This window comes from Bombina bombina, chromosome 4 (assembly GCF_027579735.1).
Source record: "Bombina bombina isolate aBomBom1 chromosome 4, aBomBom1.pri, whole genome shotgun sequence".
Classification (NCBI taxonomy): domain Eukaryota; kingdom Metazoa; phylum Chordata; class Amphibia; order Anura; family Bombinatoridae; genus Bombina; species Bombina bombina.
The window spans coordinates 719,332,606-719,351,902 of NC_069502.1; the positions used below are offsets into that span (position 1 = coordinate 719,332,606).

The 19,297-nt window shown below is 36.2% G+C and overlaps 1 protein-coding gene across 1 annotated transcript in view; it reads left to right on the top strand.

The window, feature by feature from the left end:
* Positions 1–271: 271 nt before the first annotated feature.
* Positions 272–19,297, top strand: part of SPAST (spastin) — a gene marked incomplete in the record, with an annotated part of 171,477 nt that continues 152,451 nt past the window's right edge. The window contains 1 exon segment of the mRNA XM_053710921.1: positions 272–746. Coding sequence (XP_053566896.1) covers positions 344–746 — 403 coding nt within the window.

A 19,297-nucleotide genomic window follows, 5' to 3' on the forward strand; every position in this document is an offset into this window, starting at 1 on the left:
CTCCTGAACAAGTGACTAGAATTAAATCGGCTTGACAGTAAAACAACAAAGAGGGCCGAACACCGACCCGAACGATCTAATATAAATCATGAGAGGGTGGGGGTATGAAGCAGGTCACACAAGGCTAATAAGAGGCGTTGACTGGTTGACGCTTTTAAGTGGGCGTGGTCTACAATGACAGCGGGGTGGGTTGATCACATGTCAAAGTGAATTGAGTGGCTAAGGGCCTATGGCTTATCTGTCGGTGGGCGTGGCGTGATCCGCATCTCAACGTGAACTAGGTAGGCGGAGCTTTTGTAAACTACTGTACCCGTTGTTATGGCGGCGGGTGCGGGAACTGTGAATGAATTCACCGGGCGGAAGAGGAAACAAGAAGCCGGTGACCCCAGCAAAAGAGACTGGTCCCGAGCCCCCTTCTGACGAACAGCAGCCGTCTGCCCCGCCCTCGCTGCATAAGCGGAACTTATACATCTTCTCTTACCCAGTGCTAGCTGTTTTCTCGCTTCTGCGATTCATCGCCTTCCAGCTTGGGCTGCTGTTTGTTTGGTGTTGTGAACACCTGTCCCGCAGGGTCATGGCGGACAAGAGGCACTCGGCAGCCAGTAAGCTGACCGAGCATAGCGCAGCAAATTGCGGAACAGCCATAGCTCGGAACGGGCCCCAGGAGCCAGAAGTGGTGCGGGGCTATCATCAGCAGGCCTTTCACTATATTTCTCTGGCACTCCGTATAGACGAACAGGAGAAAGGTGAGGTTTTATGTCATTTGTAGTACCCTGCCACTGATGACGTCATTGTTATGCATTCGGGCCACCCCTGGGGTTAAGATGGTATTCTTACCGGTACCATTACTACCTTACTCTTATTTATACTCATAGATTCCCTAAATCCAAACAATAATGCTTAATATGACTACATTTGGAGAGCTTGTTTAGTTTCTATTGTTGATAAGACACTTATATTGCAGAGATGGTTCTGACTCTTGATTTTAGATCGTGTTTAAAAATTAAAATAATAAAATAGCAATGTGGTTTTTACACTCCCTATTGTATACAAAAAACCCTGATTCCCTTTAATTTACACATCTTTAGTGAAACTGCTTCATAGAGTTATATAGGAATACTATAGATATTTCAGAGACTTGTGATTTTTCAGGGTTGGATTAAAATGACATAAATTAAAGACATTTCATTAGTTTAACGGGATACCAAAACCCAAATGTTTTGTCATGATTCAGATAGAACATGCAATTTTAATCAACTTTCTAATTTACTCCTATTATGACCTTTTTCTTCGTTACCTTGCTATCTTTATTTGAAAAAGCAGGAATCTAAGCTAAGGAGCGTGTCCGTTTTTGGTTCAGCACCCTGGATAGTGCTTGCTGATTGGTGGCTACATTTAGCCACCAATCTGCAAGTGCATTCCAAGTTTTGAACCAAAAATTGTCCTGCTCCTAAGCTTACATTTTTGATTTTAAAATAAAGATAGCAAGAGAACGAAGAAACATTGATACTAGGAGTAAATTAGAACGTTGCTTAAAATTGCATGCTCTGTCTGAATCCTGAAATAAAAAAATGGGTTTAGTATCCCTTTAAGTTTTGAAATAATGGCGTCACAAAACAGGAGTAAGTTTGTTACTTTTGTGCCTGTAGTATTATCTCATACATTTACACAAAGCATCTTTTTTATAAATGTAGGGGTTCAATTACTTAAGAGGGGTTGACAAATCTGTTTAAAATTTAGGAGCCAGACAGTGGTATCTGTATATAGATCTATGGTAAATAACCCCAAAAGTTAGGAGCCAGGTGTAAAATTCTAGCAGCCAGTGGCTCCTGGGTTTGTTGAGCTCTGACTTAAAAAATGTTAATATTGGAGTAATCTGTGTAATGTGTATATACAATTTCATGGCTGTCTTGTTTGTCAATCCCAATTGTAACAATAAAATATCAATAATTCAAATGTTGCAGTGCAATGTTAAAATAAGTTATATCCAGCACATGTACAAAGCAGAGTCTTGAGGGCTATAAAGAGACCTATATTTCAAGATCTCTGCTTTGGAATTGGTGATTCATTATCACTGTCAATCGTTTTCTGCAAACTTGGCTCATGCACAGAGATCCTGAGGAACAGAAATATTTGTTTTCCTTGAGGACAGGATCTGTAAACTGCATGCAAGTGTGACAGGTGCTCAGGGATCCAACTATAGTATTCATATCCTCCATAATCATGTAGTTTAGAGTGGCCTTGTGCTCCACTTGCATTTTTTGAGACATGATTGAAGTGTTAGCTTTTTATCTGCACCATACAGGCATGTGGTTTTGGCTGATGCTGAGTCAAAGTGGTGACAGATCAGCACTATCTAACCTTTTCAAGTTGCTGATAGAAAGAAGTATACAATTCTAAGTTCAAAGCTATAGTATAACGGAGTACTAATTGGATGTGGTATGATTTTGGAAGACTTTAATTTTTTTAATCAGACAAGGGTGATTGTCATGGGTATTTTTTTGTGTATGCATTTATTGCTTTTTAACAATGAAAGGGGACATTAATAAATTCATTTCATGCACCTCCCTCTTATTATGGTTGCCAATATTTTGGAACCTAGGTTACACTGCAGGTATCTGAAGTAGAGTTTCTGCACATGTGCAAACACATCAGCACTGGATTGTAGCAAAAGCTAGATTTCAACATAGTGGCACCAATGAATAGAGGAATACAGGGGAGAAACTCGGCAATATGTCCCTTTTTTTAAACACAGTAAATTCAATCTCCAAAGCAGCAATGCACTACTAGTAGTTATCTGAACACATCTGGCTAGCCAATAGCAAGAGACAAATCTGTGTAGCCACCAATCACTAGCTAGCAAGCTAGCTCCCAGTAGTGTGTTGCCACTGTTGAGGATATAAAGATATTAACAAAGGATACCAAGAGAACAAAGTAAATTTGGTAATAAAAGTTCATTCAAAAGCGTTTTAAAATGTCATGCTCTATCTGAATTATTATGAAAATTTAATTTTGACTTTCCAATCCCATTAAACACATAGTTAAAGTCAAGTCCATAGTGCAATTCACTGCTGATCCTGAGCTAAACACAGCTAATTGTTGTTAGAATGCACATGACTGGCTCAGCAACCACCTTAAGCTCTTTACCAGTATAGTATTGCTACTCTGGAGCGGACTTTACCCCTTTTCCAGTTGCATTAGAGAATTTTATTATTGCTCTTTTATATCCCTTTAAGCTTCATGCACAATCATTCCCCTTTCAGATTGCTCAATTCCACTCCCAGTATAGATACCACTTGTACATATCCTCTTGTTCATTTACAGGCTTAGCACCTAATACCCTGGGATTGATCAGTAGATCATTCTGTTTTAATAAGACTCAAACCAAATTGACAGCATTGAAGGGATAAGAAACCCACAAAAGACAGAACATACTATTTAAAAAAAAAAGTTTAAAATGTACTTCTATTATCAAATTTGCTTTGTTCCCATGGTGGTCTTTGTTGAAGAGATTCCTAGTTAGGTGTCTGGAGCTCTACATGGCTGGAAATAGTGCTGCCATCTAGTGGTCTAGCAATTAGATAACATACTTGCAAAACCAGTGCTTCCGACATAGAACGTCATGCTCCTGAGCTTGTCACTGCTTTTCAACAAACAATACCAAGAGAACAAAGAAAATGTGATAACAGAAATAAATTAGATTGTTTAAATTTACATGTTAAATTATGAAAGGAAAACATTGTTTAATATCCTTTTTAATTACATTTTTAAGCTTTTTTTTTTTTTTTTTTTGCGCTTTTATTTCCCTTTAATCTTTATCCAGGAGTTGAACAGATATTTATATAAATCAATATGGCAGAATTAAAATTCTTTAACATATTTGACCATTTTCTTTCAAAATAGTGAATACAATGAATAAAGTTAATTTTAGCCTGAACTGGAATTGATTAAGTCTACACCCTGTACTCCTTGATTAAGCTAATTAAATATGTGATTTATTTTGTAACCTAATATGCAAACATTTTATATGTTAGCAAACTTTCACATCACATGGTTCTTAGTTGACAGTACAGTACATTATGATGTGTGGAGAAATTGTCTAGAAACCACATTATGTTGTAAGTCAGCTGGAAAATCTTGTAGTTGGATGTTCAAAATGTTTACAACTCGCAAGATGTAATTTACTACCTATTTCTTCTACCTGGTTGCCAATCAAAAATTCCTGATCAACCAAGGCCAGATCAACACAGGTTTTGCTGTACCATAGAAAAGTTGGTTCAGTTTGATATCTTCTGTCCATTTGTTATTACTGCCAAACGTTTGCAAAGTGTTGCTTTGCAGTTAATTTAATTCTAAACACAGACTTGTGTGATAGAAAACTCTTAAAACCTTGCAACTGATGACTACTAGAAGTGGCAGTTTGTGCATCTAATAAATGCATAGGGCAAATCATTATCAACATTATAATACTTTTTTTGTTATGTGTAAATGTTACTTAAAGTGCCATTATCATCGAAAAATAACATTCTGTAATTCGTTAGATCATGTCGTTTTTAAGACTAGCGACCCTGCACCTCTGTCTAACCCACATAATTAGAGCATGTCATTTTTCTACTGTAATGACCCTTTAATCTATCCAAAGCACACATTTATTGCATAATTTAACACAAATTGATGTAAAAAAGACATTCCAAAAAATTTAATTTGAACTCCATTTTAGATTAATAGTCATACATTTTAGTTTGGTAGCCAGTAGAATCAGCCAGGTTGTGTGCCCATTAAATAGGTCCTGGGATATATTATTTTTATACATATTTTTTATTTAACAAAATAATTGTAATACTGTCAGTGCAATACATGTATTCTATCTTACATAAACACTAAACTGAAAATACATTTTTAATAAGAGGATAAGAAAAAAAACAAACTAATTTAAATATGTTAAACTCGGATTCATATTAAATGTTTAAACATACCTTCACATTTTGCAGTAGACCCCTGTCACTACTGGGGTGGGGGTAGATGTCATGATCACTGGAGTAGTTGGATATGGCTTCCAGAAGTAATAGGATTAGATCCCAACCCCTAAATCTACTATTTCCTTAAAGGGACACTGAACCCAATTTTTTTTCCCATGAATTAGAGAATGTAATTTTAAGCAACTTTCTAATTTTCTCCTATTATCAATTTTTTCTTTGTTCTCTTGCTATCTTTATTTGAAAAAGAAGGCATCTAAGCTATGGAGCCAGTGAATTTTTAGTTCAGAACATGGACAGCACATCTTTATTGGTGGGTGGATTTATCCACCAATCAGCAAGAACAACCCAGGTTGTTCACCAAAAATGGGCCGGCTTCTAAACTTACATTCTTGCTTTTCAAATGAAGACACCAAGAGAATGAAGAAAAAGTGATAATAGGAGTAAATTAGAAAGTTGCTTAAAATTGCATGCTCTATCTGAATCACGATAGAAAAAAAATTGGGTTCAGTGTCCCTTTAAGGGATAGAAAGGTCAAAAATGAAATGACTATAGTTGCATTTCAATTTGAAATATAATCATTGTTGCAATATACTTCCGTTAGCAAAAATGCTTGTAAAAGCTATTAATATGTTTATGCGGCATACGCACATATCCTGTTAGGGCACGTGCATCAGTATTCAAACATCACACCTCAGAGGGCACGCAGTGGTGTTTATTTCTTCTGGAGAAGAAATTTGTGTCATACAAGCTACTGCTGACTCTCTGAGAAGCTGTAGTGTTTGAATACTGGTGCACAGGCCCTCACAGGATATGTGCGTATGCTGCAGAAAAAACACTAACTTTTTACTAGAAGCATTTTTGCTAATGGAATTATATTATGAAAATGATTCTATTTCACATTGAAATGCACCCGTGCACATTTCAATTTTGACCTTTCTATCCATTTTAAGTATTTATTTTTATAATTTTCTCTAATAGGCAAAACCAGGCAAACCAGATCTGTCCAATTTCTGAAACATTTTTAAAGGATAAAAAGACAGTTTAGTAGCTTTCACTTAATGGGACAGTAAATGCCTTGTAATTGCAAGTCAATTCTGTTGTGTAGATATATATAACATAGCCAACTTTTTAAAACATTAAAGGGACTGTCTAGTCCAAATTAAACTTTCATGATTCAGATAGGGCATGCAATTTAAATTTCCAATTTACTTTTATCATGAAATTTGCTTTGTTTTCTTGGTATTCTTTGTTGAAAGATAAACCTAGGTAGGCTCATATGCTAATTTCTAAGCCATTGATGGCTGTCTCTTATCTCAGTGCATTTTGACAGTTTTTCACAGCTTGACCGTGCTTTATTCACATGTTGCCATATAGATACATTTGTGCTCACTCCTGTGGAGTTTTTTTTATGAGTTAACACTGATTAGCTAAATTGCAAGTCTGTTAAAAGAACTGGGATAAGGGGCAGTCTACAGAGGCTTAGATACAAGGTAATCACAGAGGTGAAAGGTGTTGGTTAGGCAAAACTGGGGAATGGGTAATAAAGGGATTATCTATCTTTAAACAATAAAAATTATGGAATAGACCAGAGCTTTCCAAACTTTTCATGTTGGTGACACACTTTGTAGACCTACATCATTTCGCGACACAGTAATTCAGTTGTACTAGCAAAAAGGAGGTTAAACTAACTTGTTTTAAGAGATACGGGTACATACATAAATTATAATAACTAAATGTATTTACAAGTAACAGTATGTATGGGCAAGAATTAATAACACCAATAGCTACTTACTATTTTAACGGATGTATAAGGTTGATGGGATGAACACAGTTTCGGAATATTTGGTGGAATATTAGATAAAGACACTCACATTTCATCATCAAGCGTTTTTAAGCTTCCACTTTCTATCTATATATCAACAGCAGGAGCAGCAATGCAGTACTGGGAGCTAGTTGCAAAAAAATCCCACTGACTTCTGACTTCAGCTCAGCGTTTAAGCTGCCACCCTCTGTGAGTCCGACTGACTACTGCCCGCACTACAAACACACTGCTGTCCCACTCACTGGCTACACTTGCAGTCACAAGCCGATTGAGGAGACTACGCGTGCAGTCAGGAGCCAATGTGCCGCCAAATCCGCCAATGGTAATAGTTTCAGTTCCCACTGAGCTGTGCCAATTGGTTAAGATGATCTGTGACCCACTAGGTATCAATCACGTGTCAACCAGGTGATATGTGTAGCAGGCAGGTGGAAAGTCAGAAACCAAAAAACTATTTAAAAAAAAATATTTAAATTTAAAAAAAATTGTGCTGAAGCAGGGACACACCTACACACTGCTGCCGACACACTAGTGTGTCCCGACACACAGTTTGGAAAGCACTGGAATAGACTGTCTTCAATTGTTTGTAAGTAGACCCATTCGGCCCACCATTTGCCTTATTTGGTGGAACTAAACTGGGCTTGAGTCTGTAGACAATGCTAGCCACAGTGTTAGTACCAGTTAAAGGAAAACTAAAGTCAAAATTTAAAATTCAGATAGAATGCAATTTTTAACAAATTTCCAATTTACTTTCATTACCCAAATGTGCAATTCTTTGTATATGCACACTTTCTGAGGCTCCTACTGAACATGTGCACAGTATATACGTATATGCATTTTGCGATTGGCTGATGGCTGTCAAATGTGCCAGAAAATCTAATACTCATTTGAAATTCAAAGTGCTATTGTAGTGTCCTGTTATTATGTATTTGTTTATGCATTCGTACTGTATTTATTTAATGGTCCTTTTTAAAGACAATTATGGAAATATATGTAGCAGGGTTAGCTTTGAGAAGTCAACAGTGTGCATTTTCAAGTTCTGATAATTACAAAATCCTCAATTTTAGAGCTTAAAAGGGAGATGAAACCCAAAGTTATTTTGTGATGCATATAGAGCATACAAACAACTTTCTATTTTACTTCTATTATCAAATCCTTTGGTTTTTTTCGTATCTTTTTTTTGTTGAAAAGCAGTGACTTTAAAGGTGCATGAAACCCAAAATGTGTTTAATGTATTTTTTTTTTATTTAGAGCAGTGGTATTGCTTTTATTGTTTTGAAACTTTGGTACATTTTACCAGTAGTTTTAGGATAAAATATAGTGAGTACATAGAGATGTTTAAATCATGACATTTTGTATAGCTCACACATGCTTGCTTTGTCAAATCATATTAGGTCATTTCAAGCAGTGAGACGTGTGTCCTGCACATCCGGCATCCTAGTGTTAATGTCATGCGCGCTGTGTGTTTTTGTTTTTTCCTCTGCCCTTTGTTGTTCTTAGGGAGTCGCATGAGCTATGGCAGTGCCAAGCTAATGAATTCAGTTTTTGCTTGTAGCAGTTGGCTGACATCTGAGAGAGTAGAAACCCTGGTGAAAAAAGGAAGATATATTTAGCTGAGTAAGTGGCTCCAAAGCATTGGCTTTAACATGGCTTCTGAATGGACCTATTTTAAGTCTCTCAATGCATTTCTCAGTATTAAAATAGGAAAAATACAAAGCTTGGTTCATTTTAATGGTACACCACTGAAAACTGTTACCTCATAATGATGGTCAGAATTATATATATATATATATATATATATATATATATATATATATATATATATATATATATATATATATATATATATATAAAAGGTTTACACTGTTCCTTTAAATCTATTATACTCCGCGGAACCGAAATCTGGAATAGTACAATTCAAGTGGCGTACAAATGCAATTGGGGGGGGGGGGGGGGGGGGGGGCAAGGTTAATAAGAAAAAAAATTGAAAAATTACCAATTTTTTATCCACAATTGCACCATATAAAATGGTTGACCAATCCACAATCAAAATACAAACAATAAAATGTGAATGAGTAACTGACTAAAATGTGAATGTTAAGATGTTTATCTTTTTTTCCCGCTGCACAGTTCCTTTTAGAATTGCTGACGACAGTCTAGAATCCCATGTAGGAAAAAAACTAAAGGAATCCTGAAGATCAAATGTTTCACCCAAGCTCAGTTTATTAATTAGAAACTGTATCCATTTAAAGTGTCAAGTGTAGCTAATAATGTATCAGATCATCTTGGCAGATGTATATAAGGATAAAATTCCAAGCTTGAGAGGAATTTTCACCCGTGCTCTAGTTCAGATATCATCATGAAAATCTGACCTGTTAGGGGTAATTAAGAACTGGATTTGAGAAAAGGACATTAAATACATTTCATGTACCTCCCTCTTATTCTGGGTGCTACAAATTTGGAACTTATTACACTGCACTTTTAATCACACACATACTACACTGCACTCTTTCTGTGAATATTCACAATTATATTTGTTACTTCCTATAAAGTAACAAATATAATTCCCAAGGAAGCTACAGCAGTAGACATTTCAAACATTATAAATCTGCTTCTGTGGCATAACTCAGTAATCTGTTGCTTTGTGCTTTCATGTTTGGATTACTACGCCCTGCTGAAAAGCATTTAATTGCTGGTAAACGCCTCTCTCTTTATGCCATTGCATGGATGCAGCTAAATGTTTGTTTTCATAGATATTTAAATCTGTAAATTAAATGAAAGGTATGTGGTATTTAAAAAGTTTGTATGGAATTGTATATTGAGTTTAACAAACCCTGATTTTTTTTTTTTTTTCCCCCCAAAATCGTTTTAGTGTATTTTATATGTAATTGTGAATTTACCAAATATATAATGGTAAAAAATGTTCAGTAATCATTTTGATTTAATAAAGCAGGAAAATGCCTGGTTTTGGTGCCACTAGAAAAAGGACTTCACTATCTTACCAAGAATATTAGGTCTATTACACATACCACTAGTAATGAAAAAGTGTTTTTCTTTCATGTAATTGGCAAGAGTCCATGAGCTAGTGACGTATGGGATATACAATCCTACTAGGAGGGGCAAAGTTTCCCAAACCTCAAAATGCCTATAAATACACCCCTCACCACACCCACAATTCAGTTTTACAAACTTTGCCTCCTATGGAGGTGGTGAAGTAAGTTTGTGCTAAGATTTCTACGTTGATATGTGCTTCTCAGCATTTTTTGAAGCCCGAGTCCTCTGAGTACAGTGAATGTCAGAGGGATGTGAAGGGAGTATCGCCTATTGAATGCAATGGTTTTCCTCACAGGGATCTATTTCATAGGTTCTCTGTTATCGGTCGTAGAGATTCATCTCCTACCTCCCCTTTTCAGATCGACGATATACTCTCAATTTACCATTACCTCTACTAATAACTGTTTTAGTACTGGTTTGGCTATCTGCTATATGTGGATGGGTGTCTTCTGGTAAGTATGTTTCCATTACTTAAGACACTCTCAGCTATGGTTTGGCACTTTATGTATTTATATAAAGTTCTAAATATATGTATTGTACTTATACTGAAACCTGAATCATGGCAAATATATTTCCTTTTGCAGACTGTCAGTTTCATATTTGGGAAATGCATTTCTTAGGAAAACTTATTTCTTACCTGGGGTATAGTCTTTTTTCAACTGACTGTCTTTTAAATTCGCGGGAAGAATTAGTCTCGCGAGGGCGCAAAATGCCAAAATTTATTGCGTCATTTTTGGTGCGAGATTTTTTTGGTGCGAAGTTACGTTTGTTGACGCAAATTCGTCATTTCCGGTGTCTTAGTTGACGCTGAGTCCTTCACATGGTTGCCTCATCTATGACGCGAGTGTTCCGTTGCCAGACGTTTTTGGCGCCAAATAATATTTTTCTGTTTGTTGTGCGTCATACTTGGCGCCAAATATTTTCGTTATTTAAAACCCCATTACTTTTGCCTCTGGCCTTTTTCTATGTCAGAGCGCTATGCTGTTTGCATTTTTTCCCATTCCTGAAACTGCCATATAAGGAAATTTGATAATTTTGCTTTATATGTCTTTTTTTTCTCTTACATTTTGCAAGATGTCTCAATCTGATCCTGTCTCAGAATTTACTGCTGGATCCCTGCTACCTGATAACGATTCTACCAAAGCTAAGTGCATTTGTTGTAAACTTGTGGAGATTATACCTCCAGCTGTGTGGTTTGTAATAGTTGTCATGATAAACTTTTACATGCACAAAATGTTTCCATCAGTAGTAGTTCATTACCTGTTGCTGTTCCCTCAACATCTAATACAAAAGATATACCTGTAAATTTTAAAAGAATTTATTTCTGATTCTATACAGAAGGCTTTGTCTGCCATTCCGCCTTCTAATAAACGTAAAAGGTCTTTTAAAACTTCTCATAGAGTTGATGAAATTTCAAATGACCGGCAACATACTGATTTATCTTTCTCTGATGAAGATCTATCTGATTCAGAAGATCCTGCCTCAGATATTGACACTGACAAATCCTCTTATTTAAAATGGAGTATATTCGTTCTTTATTAAAAGAAGTGTTGATTACATTGGATATGGAGGAAACTAGTCCTCTTGATATTAAAACTAGTAAACGTTTAAATTCTGTTTTATAAACCTCCTGGGGTTATTCCAGAGGTTTTTCCAGTTCCTGATGCTATTTCAGATATGATTTCTAAGGAATGGAATATGCCTGGTACTTTTATTCCTTCTTCAAGGTTTAAAAAATTGTATCCTTTGCCAGCAGTTAGATTGGAGTTTTGGGAAAAGATCCCCAAAGTTGATGGGGCTATCTCTACTCTTGCTAAAGATAGTAGTTCTTTAAAAGATCCTTTTGGATAGAAAAATTGAATCTTATCTAAGGAAGGCTTATTTATATTCAGGTCATCTTCTTAGGCCTGCAATTTCTTTGGCTGATGTTGCAGCTGCTTCAACTTTTTGGTTGGAAACTTTAGCGCAACAAGTATCGGATCATGATTTGTCTAGCATTGTTAAAGGGACATTATACACTAATTTTTTATTTGCATAAATGTTTTGTAGATGATCTATTTATATAGCCCATAAAGTTTTTTTTTAAAAAAAATAAATGTATAGTTTTGCTTATTTTTAAATAACATTGCTCTGATTTTCAGACTCCTAACCAAGCCCCAAAGTTTTATGTGAATACTGTCAGCTACCTTCTCCAGCTTGCTCCTGTTTGTGTAAAGGGTCTTTTCATATGCAAAAGATGGGGGAGGGGGGGAGTGTCTTATTTTTCCACTTGCAGTGGGCTTTCCAGCTACCTTTTCAACAGAGCTAAACTGACAGCTTCTAAGTAAGTTTTTAAACAGTTTTATACTGTATTTTTATATCAGTATCTGTGCATCTTATTCTTTATAGTAGTGTCTATTACATGCAGTTATATGAAAATGAGTGTATACTGTCTCTTTAAATTAATTCAACATGCTAATAATTTCATTTGTGATGCCATTTTTTATATCATCAAAATTGATGTTAGATATGTCTTTAGCTATTTTATCTAGAAGAGCTTTATGGCTTAAATTTTGGAATGCTGATATGACTTCTAAGTCCAGATCTCTATCTCTTTCTTTCCATGGTAATAAATTATTTGGTTCTCAGTTGGATTCAATAATTTCAACTGTCATTGGGGGGAAGGGAGTCTTTTTTTTGCCTCAGGATAAAAAAAAACTAAGGGTAATTCTAAAGCTTCTAACCGTTTTCGTTCCTTTCGACATAAGGAACAGAAATCGAAGCCTTCCTCAAATTGGAATAATCCAAGCCATTTAAAAGATCAAAGCCAGCCCCCAAGTCCGCATGAGGGTGCGGCCCTCATTCCAGCTCAGCTGGTAGGGTGCAGATTAAAATTTTTCAAACTTGTTTGGATCAATTCAGTCCAAAATCATTGGATTCAGAGTATTGTCTCTCAAGGGTACAGAATAGGATTCAGAGTAAGACCACCTGTGAGAAGATTTATTTTTCTCTCTCTCTCTCTCTCGCATTACAGCGAACCCAGGAAAGGCTCAGGCTTTCCTGAAGTGTGTTTCAGACCTGGAGTTATCAGGTGCAATCATGCCAGTTCCTTTTCAGGAACAGGGTCTGGTGTTTTATTCAAATCTATTCATTGTCCCAAAGAAAGAAAATTCATTCAGACCAGAAGATTTTGAATCGATATGTAAGAGTACCAACTTTCAAAATGGTGACTATAAGGACTATTCTGCCTTTTGTTCAGCAAGTGCATTATATGTCCACAAGAGACTTACAGGATGCATATCTTCATATTCCGATTCATCCGGATCACTATCAGTTCCTGAGATTCTCTTTTTCTAGACAAGCATTACCAATTTGTTGCTCTTCCTTTTGGCCTAGCGACAGCTCCAAGAATCTCTTCAAAGGTTCTTGGTGCCCTACTCTCTGTAATCAGTGAGCGGGGTATTGCGGTTTTTCCTTATTTGGACGATATCTTGGTACTTGCTCAGTCTTTACGTTCTGCAGAATCTCACACAAATCAACTAGTGTTGTTTCTTCAAAGACATGGTTGGAGGATCAATTTACCAAAAAGTTATTTGATTCCTCAGACAAGGGTACCCTTTTTAGGTTTCATGATGGATTCAGTGTCCATGACTCTGTCTCTAACAGACAAGAGACAATTAAAATTGGTTGCAGCCTGTCGGAACCTTCAGTCTCAGTCATTCCCTTCAGTAGCTATGTGCATGGAAGTTTTTAGGTCTTATGACTGCAGCATCAGACGCAATCCTCTTTGCTCGTTTTCATATGAGACCTCTCCAGCTTTGTATGCTGAACCAATGGTGCAGGGATTATACAAGGGTATCACAATTGATATTCTTAAATCCCAATGTTCGACTTTCTCTGACTTGGTGGTTAGATCACCATCGTATAATTCTAGGGGCCTCTTTCTTTCGTTTGTCCGACCTGGTCTGTGATCAACAGATGCGAGTCTTTCAGGTTGGGGAGCTGTTTGGGGATCTCTGACAGCACAAGGAGTTTGGAAATCTCAACAGGCGAGATTACCAATCAATATTTTGGAACTCCGTGCGATTCTCAGGGCTCTTCAGTTTTGGCCTGTGTTGAAGAGAGAACCGTTCATTTGTTTTCCGACAGACAATATCACAACTGTGGCATATGTCAATCATCAGGGTGGGACTCACAGTCCTCAAGCTATTAAAGAAGTATTCCCGATACTTGTTTGGGCGGAATCCAGCTCTTGTCTAATTTCTGCGGTTTATATCCCAGGTATAGACAATTGGCAAGTGGATTATTTCAGTTGTCAGACTTTACATCCTGAAGAATGGTCTCTCCACCCAGATGTGTTTTCCCAAATTGTTCAGATGTGGGGGCTTCCAGAAATAGATCTGATGGCATCTCATCTAAACAAGAAACTTCCCAGGTACCTGTCCAGGTCCAGGGATCCTCAGGCGGAAGCAGTTGATGCATTGACACTTCCTTGGTGTTATCAACCTGCTTATATTTTCCCGCCTCTAGTTCTTCTTCCAAGAGTGATCTCGAAAATCATCATGGAGCAATAGTTTGTGCTGCTGGTGGCTCCATCATGGCCTCACAGGTTTTGGTATGCAGATCTTGTTCGGATGTCCAGTTGCCAACCATGGCCACTTCCTTTAAGGCCAGATCTTCTATCTCAAGGCCGTTTTTCCATCAGGATCTCAAATCATTAAATTTGAAGGTATGGAAATTGAACGCTTAGTCATAGAGGTTTCTCTGACTCGGTGATTAATACTATGTTACAGGCTCGTAAGCCTGTTTCTAGAAATATTTATTATCGATTTTGGAAGACATACATTTCATGGTGTTCTTCTCATAAATTTTCTTGGCATTCTATTAGAATTCCTAGAATTTTACAGTTTCTTCAGGATGGTTTGGATAAAGGCTTGTCTGCAAGTTCCTTGAAAGGACAAATCCTCTGCTTTTTCTGTTTTATTCCACAGAAAAATTGCTAAACTTCCTTATATTCACTGTTTTGTACAGGCTTTGGTTCGTATCAAGCCTGTCATTAAATCAATCTCTCCTCCTTGGAGTCTTAATTTGGTTTTGAAGGCTTTGCAGGCTTCTCCATTTGTGCCAATGCATTCTTTGGACATTAAACTACTTTCTTGGAAATTGTTGTTCCTTTTGGCCATCTCTTCTGCTAGAAGAGTTTCTGAATTATCTGCTCTCTTGTGAATCTCCTTTTCTAATTTTTCATCAGGATAAGGCAGTTTTGCGAACTTCATTTAAATTCTTACCTAAGGTTGTGAATTCTAACAACATTAATAGAGAAATTTTTGTCCCTTCTTTGTGTATTAATCCTAAGAATTCTTTGGAGAGATCTTTACATTCTTTGGATGTGGTGAGAGCTCTGCAATATTATGTTGAAGCTACTAAAGATTATAGGAAGACTTCTAGTCTATTTGTTATCTTTTCTGGTTCCAGGAAAGGTCAGAAGGCTTCTGCTGTTTCTTTGGCATCATGGTTAAAGCTTTTGATTCATCAAGCTTATTTGGATTTGGGTTAAACCCTGCCTCAGAGAATTGCAGCTCATTCTACTAGATCAGTTTCCACTTCTTGGGCTTTTAAGAATGAAGCTTCAGTTGATCAGATTTGCAAAGCAGCAACTTGGTCTTCTTTGCATTATTTTACTAAATTCTACCATTTTGATGTATTTGCTTCTTCGGAAGCAGTTTTTGGTAGAAAAGTTCTTCAGGCAGCTGTTTCAGTTTGATTTTTCTGCTTCTAATTTAAGTTTTTTTCTTTTCAATTATGAGACAATTTATATTTTGGGTTGTGGATTATTTTTTTCAGCGGAAAATGGCTGTTTTTATCCCTCCCTCTCTAGTGACTCTTGCGTGGAGTTCCACATCTTGGGTATTGCTATCCCATACGTCACTAGCTCATGGGCTCTTGCCAATTATATGAAAGAAAACATAATTTATGTAAGAACTTACCTGATAAATTAATTTCTTTTATATTGGCAAGAGTCCATGAGGCCCACCCTTTTTTTTTTTTTTGGTTGTTATGGATTTATTTGTATAAAGCACAATTATTTCCAAATTCCTTTTGATGCTTTTTACGCATTTCTTTATCACCCCACTCCTTGGCTATTCGTTAAACTGAATTGTGGGTGTGGTGAGGGGTGCATTTATAGGCATTTTGAGGTTTGGGAAACTTTACCCCTCCTGGTAGGATTGTATATCCCATACGTCACTAGCTCATGGACTCTTGCCAATATGAAAGAAATGAATTTATCAGGTAAGTTCTTACATAAATTATATTTTTTTTTTTTTTTTTTTTTTTTTTTTTTTGTTTTTTACTTGGGCGCTTCCTTTTTTGATACATGTGGCATCACCATGCTATGTACAAACAGATGAGGAAAAACCTTTTGGATCCCTCCTCCAATCCAACTCCCAGGGTAAAGAATTACTTTGTGATGGAGAGAAATCATGCACAAAATATAAATATATATTATATAATTTTTTTTTTTTATATATATATAACCTTTATCAGGAGATTGTTCCTTCTTGGTTTTCAGCTCCTAAAAAGTCCAATGAATTTATTTTTTACATAATCTGGCTGTGGTTTGCTCCCTAAAATTTTATTTAGAGGCCACTACGAACTTTAGACAACCTTTCTTGTTTTGTTCACTTTTCTGGATGCTTAATAGACAGAAGGCTACTGCTGTTACACTAGCCTGTGGGCTCAAACAGGTGATTTGTAAGACTTACTGGGTGGCGAGGAAGACTCCTCCCAAAACGCATGACACATGGGTGCTTGAATTGAGGAGCCCCCCCCCCCCCCCCCCCCCAAAAAACAAACAAAAAAAAAAAAACTATAAAAAACCCCCATTAAAACTAAGAATATTTAGATTTGCTATAATTTTACAGTGGTCTCTAGAGAAAATGTTGCCAGCTGGGTGGGGGCAATGTAATCCTCTTTTTTTTTTTTTTTTTAATATAACATTTTGTGCTATCCAAAGAGAGTATTGCACACATTTTCATTAAATACATTTGTTAAATTGTGCAATTAAACAGTGAACATTTTTAATAGCCGCTAATTTTAACTTAAAGGGACACTAAACCCGAAAATTTTCTTTCATGATTCAAGTAGAGAATACAATTTTAAACAACATTCCAATTTACTTCTATTATCTAATTTGCTTCAATCTTTAAATATCCTTTTGTTGAAGAAATAGCAATGCAAATGGGTGAGCCAATCACATGAGGCATCTATGTACAACATCTAGATATGCTTTTCAGCAAAATATATCAAGAGAATGAAGCAAATTAGATAATATAAGTCAATTAGAAAGTTGTTTAAAATTGCATGCTCTTTCTAAATCGTGAAAGAAAAAATGTGGGTTTAATGTCCCTTTAACGTTGGCTTACATATTTTTTTTTTTTATTTTTTTTTGTAGAGTGGTGCACCCATTAAAAGGGTCCTGGGGAGGACACTTAAAGGGACAGTTTACTCAAAAAAATTTCTCCCCTTTAATTTGTTCCCAATGATCCACTTTAATTGCTGGTGTGTATTAAATTGTTGACAAGTAGCTCCTTTACCCTTATATTGGCATTTGAAATTGTTGATTTAGCATGTGGTATCCCCACCTATTCTGAAAGTTTGTGGCCGCGTGTACCAGCTATAGATAAGCTTTGTAAACACAGCCAGCAGAAGAAATTACACTCCCAGTGTGATAAAGCAGAGATAAGGTAATAAAATGTTGATTTTCCATTGTTCTCTCAAAGTATTGGTGATTGTTTTAAGGACAGATATAAGATAAAGAAGCAGGTATATTTGCACAATGTGATACAGTAATGAGATCGGATTATATCTACAAGATCAACCCATTTTATTAGGTTGTGGCTTCAAAACACAAAATCAGAGCTTTAATATACACAAATAAGCCTTAAAAAGCTAATTTTCATACATTTTTTACTCTGCAGTTGGTAAAAAAAGCAATTGTAAACACATTAAGGGAAAAACTATTTTACAGTATACTGTCCCTTTAAAGATTCAAGCATGGTTAGATGATTAAACAAAGTAACACCTTAGAACAAAGTTGAAACAAAAAGGAAGTTTTCTAATCAATGCAGTTCATGCAAGTCATTAAAGTGAATGTCAATTTTGATGCTAAAGTTGCCTGGTTTTTAAAAATTAGATTAAAAACAGCGGCACTTTGATTCATCAAAATTTACATTTCACTCCTGTTGAGAAAAAAAACTTATCTTTTAATCTTCACAGCAGCTCCAGCTTCCTCCGCCCGTCGCAAAGCCTCTTCCTGGGTCTAAAATGAGCAATCCGGCTTCCTCCAATCACGACGTTGAATCAGACACTGAGTCCCCCAGGGGGAAGCCGTGATTGTAGGATGACCTATCAATCATTTCTGACGTCAGAAATGGCTTGCAACGACCGGAGGAAGCTGGAGCTGCTGTGAAGATTAAAAGGTAAGGTTTTTTTTTTTTTTTGTTTTTTTTCTCTCAACACGAGTGAAATGTAAATTTTGATGAATTAAAGTGCCCCTGTTTTTAATCTAATTTTTAAAAACCGGGAACTTTAGCATCAAAATTGACATTCACTTTAACCCCTTAATGACCGGACCATTTTTCAGTTTTCTTACCCTTAATGACAATGGCTATTTTTACATTTCTGCAGTGTTTGTGTTTAGCTGTAATTTTCCTCTTACTCATTTACTGTACCCACACATATTATATACCGTTTTTCTCGCCATTAAATGGAGTTTCTAACGATACCATTTTTTTCATCACATCTTATAATTTAATATAAAAAATATATAAAATATGAGGAAAAAATGGAAAAAAACACACTTTTTCTAACTTTGACCTCCAAAATCTGTTACACATCTACAACCACCAAAAAACACCCATGCTAAATAGTTTCTAAATTTTGTCCTGAGTTTAGAAATACCCAATGGTTACATGTTGTTTGCTTTTTTTGCAAGTTATAGAGCAATAAGTACAAGTAGAACTTTGCTATTTCCAAACCACTTTTTTTCAAAATTAGCGCTAGTTACATTGGAACACTGATCTGTCCGGAATCCCTGAATATCCCTTGACATGTATATATATATTTTTTAGAAGACAACCCAAAGTATTGATTTATGCCCATTTTGGTATATTTCATGCCACCATTTCACTGCCAAATGCGAGCAAATAAAAAAAATTGTTCACTTTTTCACAAATTTTGTCACAAACTTTAGGTTTCTCACTGAAATTATTTACAAACAGTTTGTGCAATTATGGCACAAATGGTTGTAAATGCTTCTCTGGGATCCCCTTTGTTCAGAAATAGCAGACATATATGGCTTTGGCGTTGCTTTTTGGTAATTAGAAGGCCGCTAAATGCAGCTGTGCACCACACGTGTATTATGCCCAGCAGTGAAGGGGTTAATTAGGGATCTTGTAGGGACCTT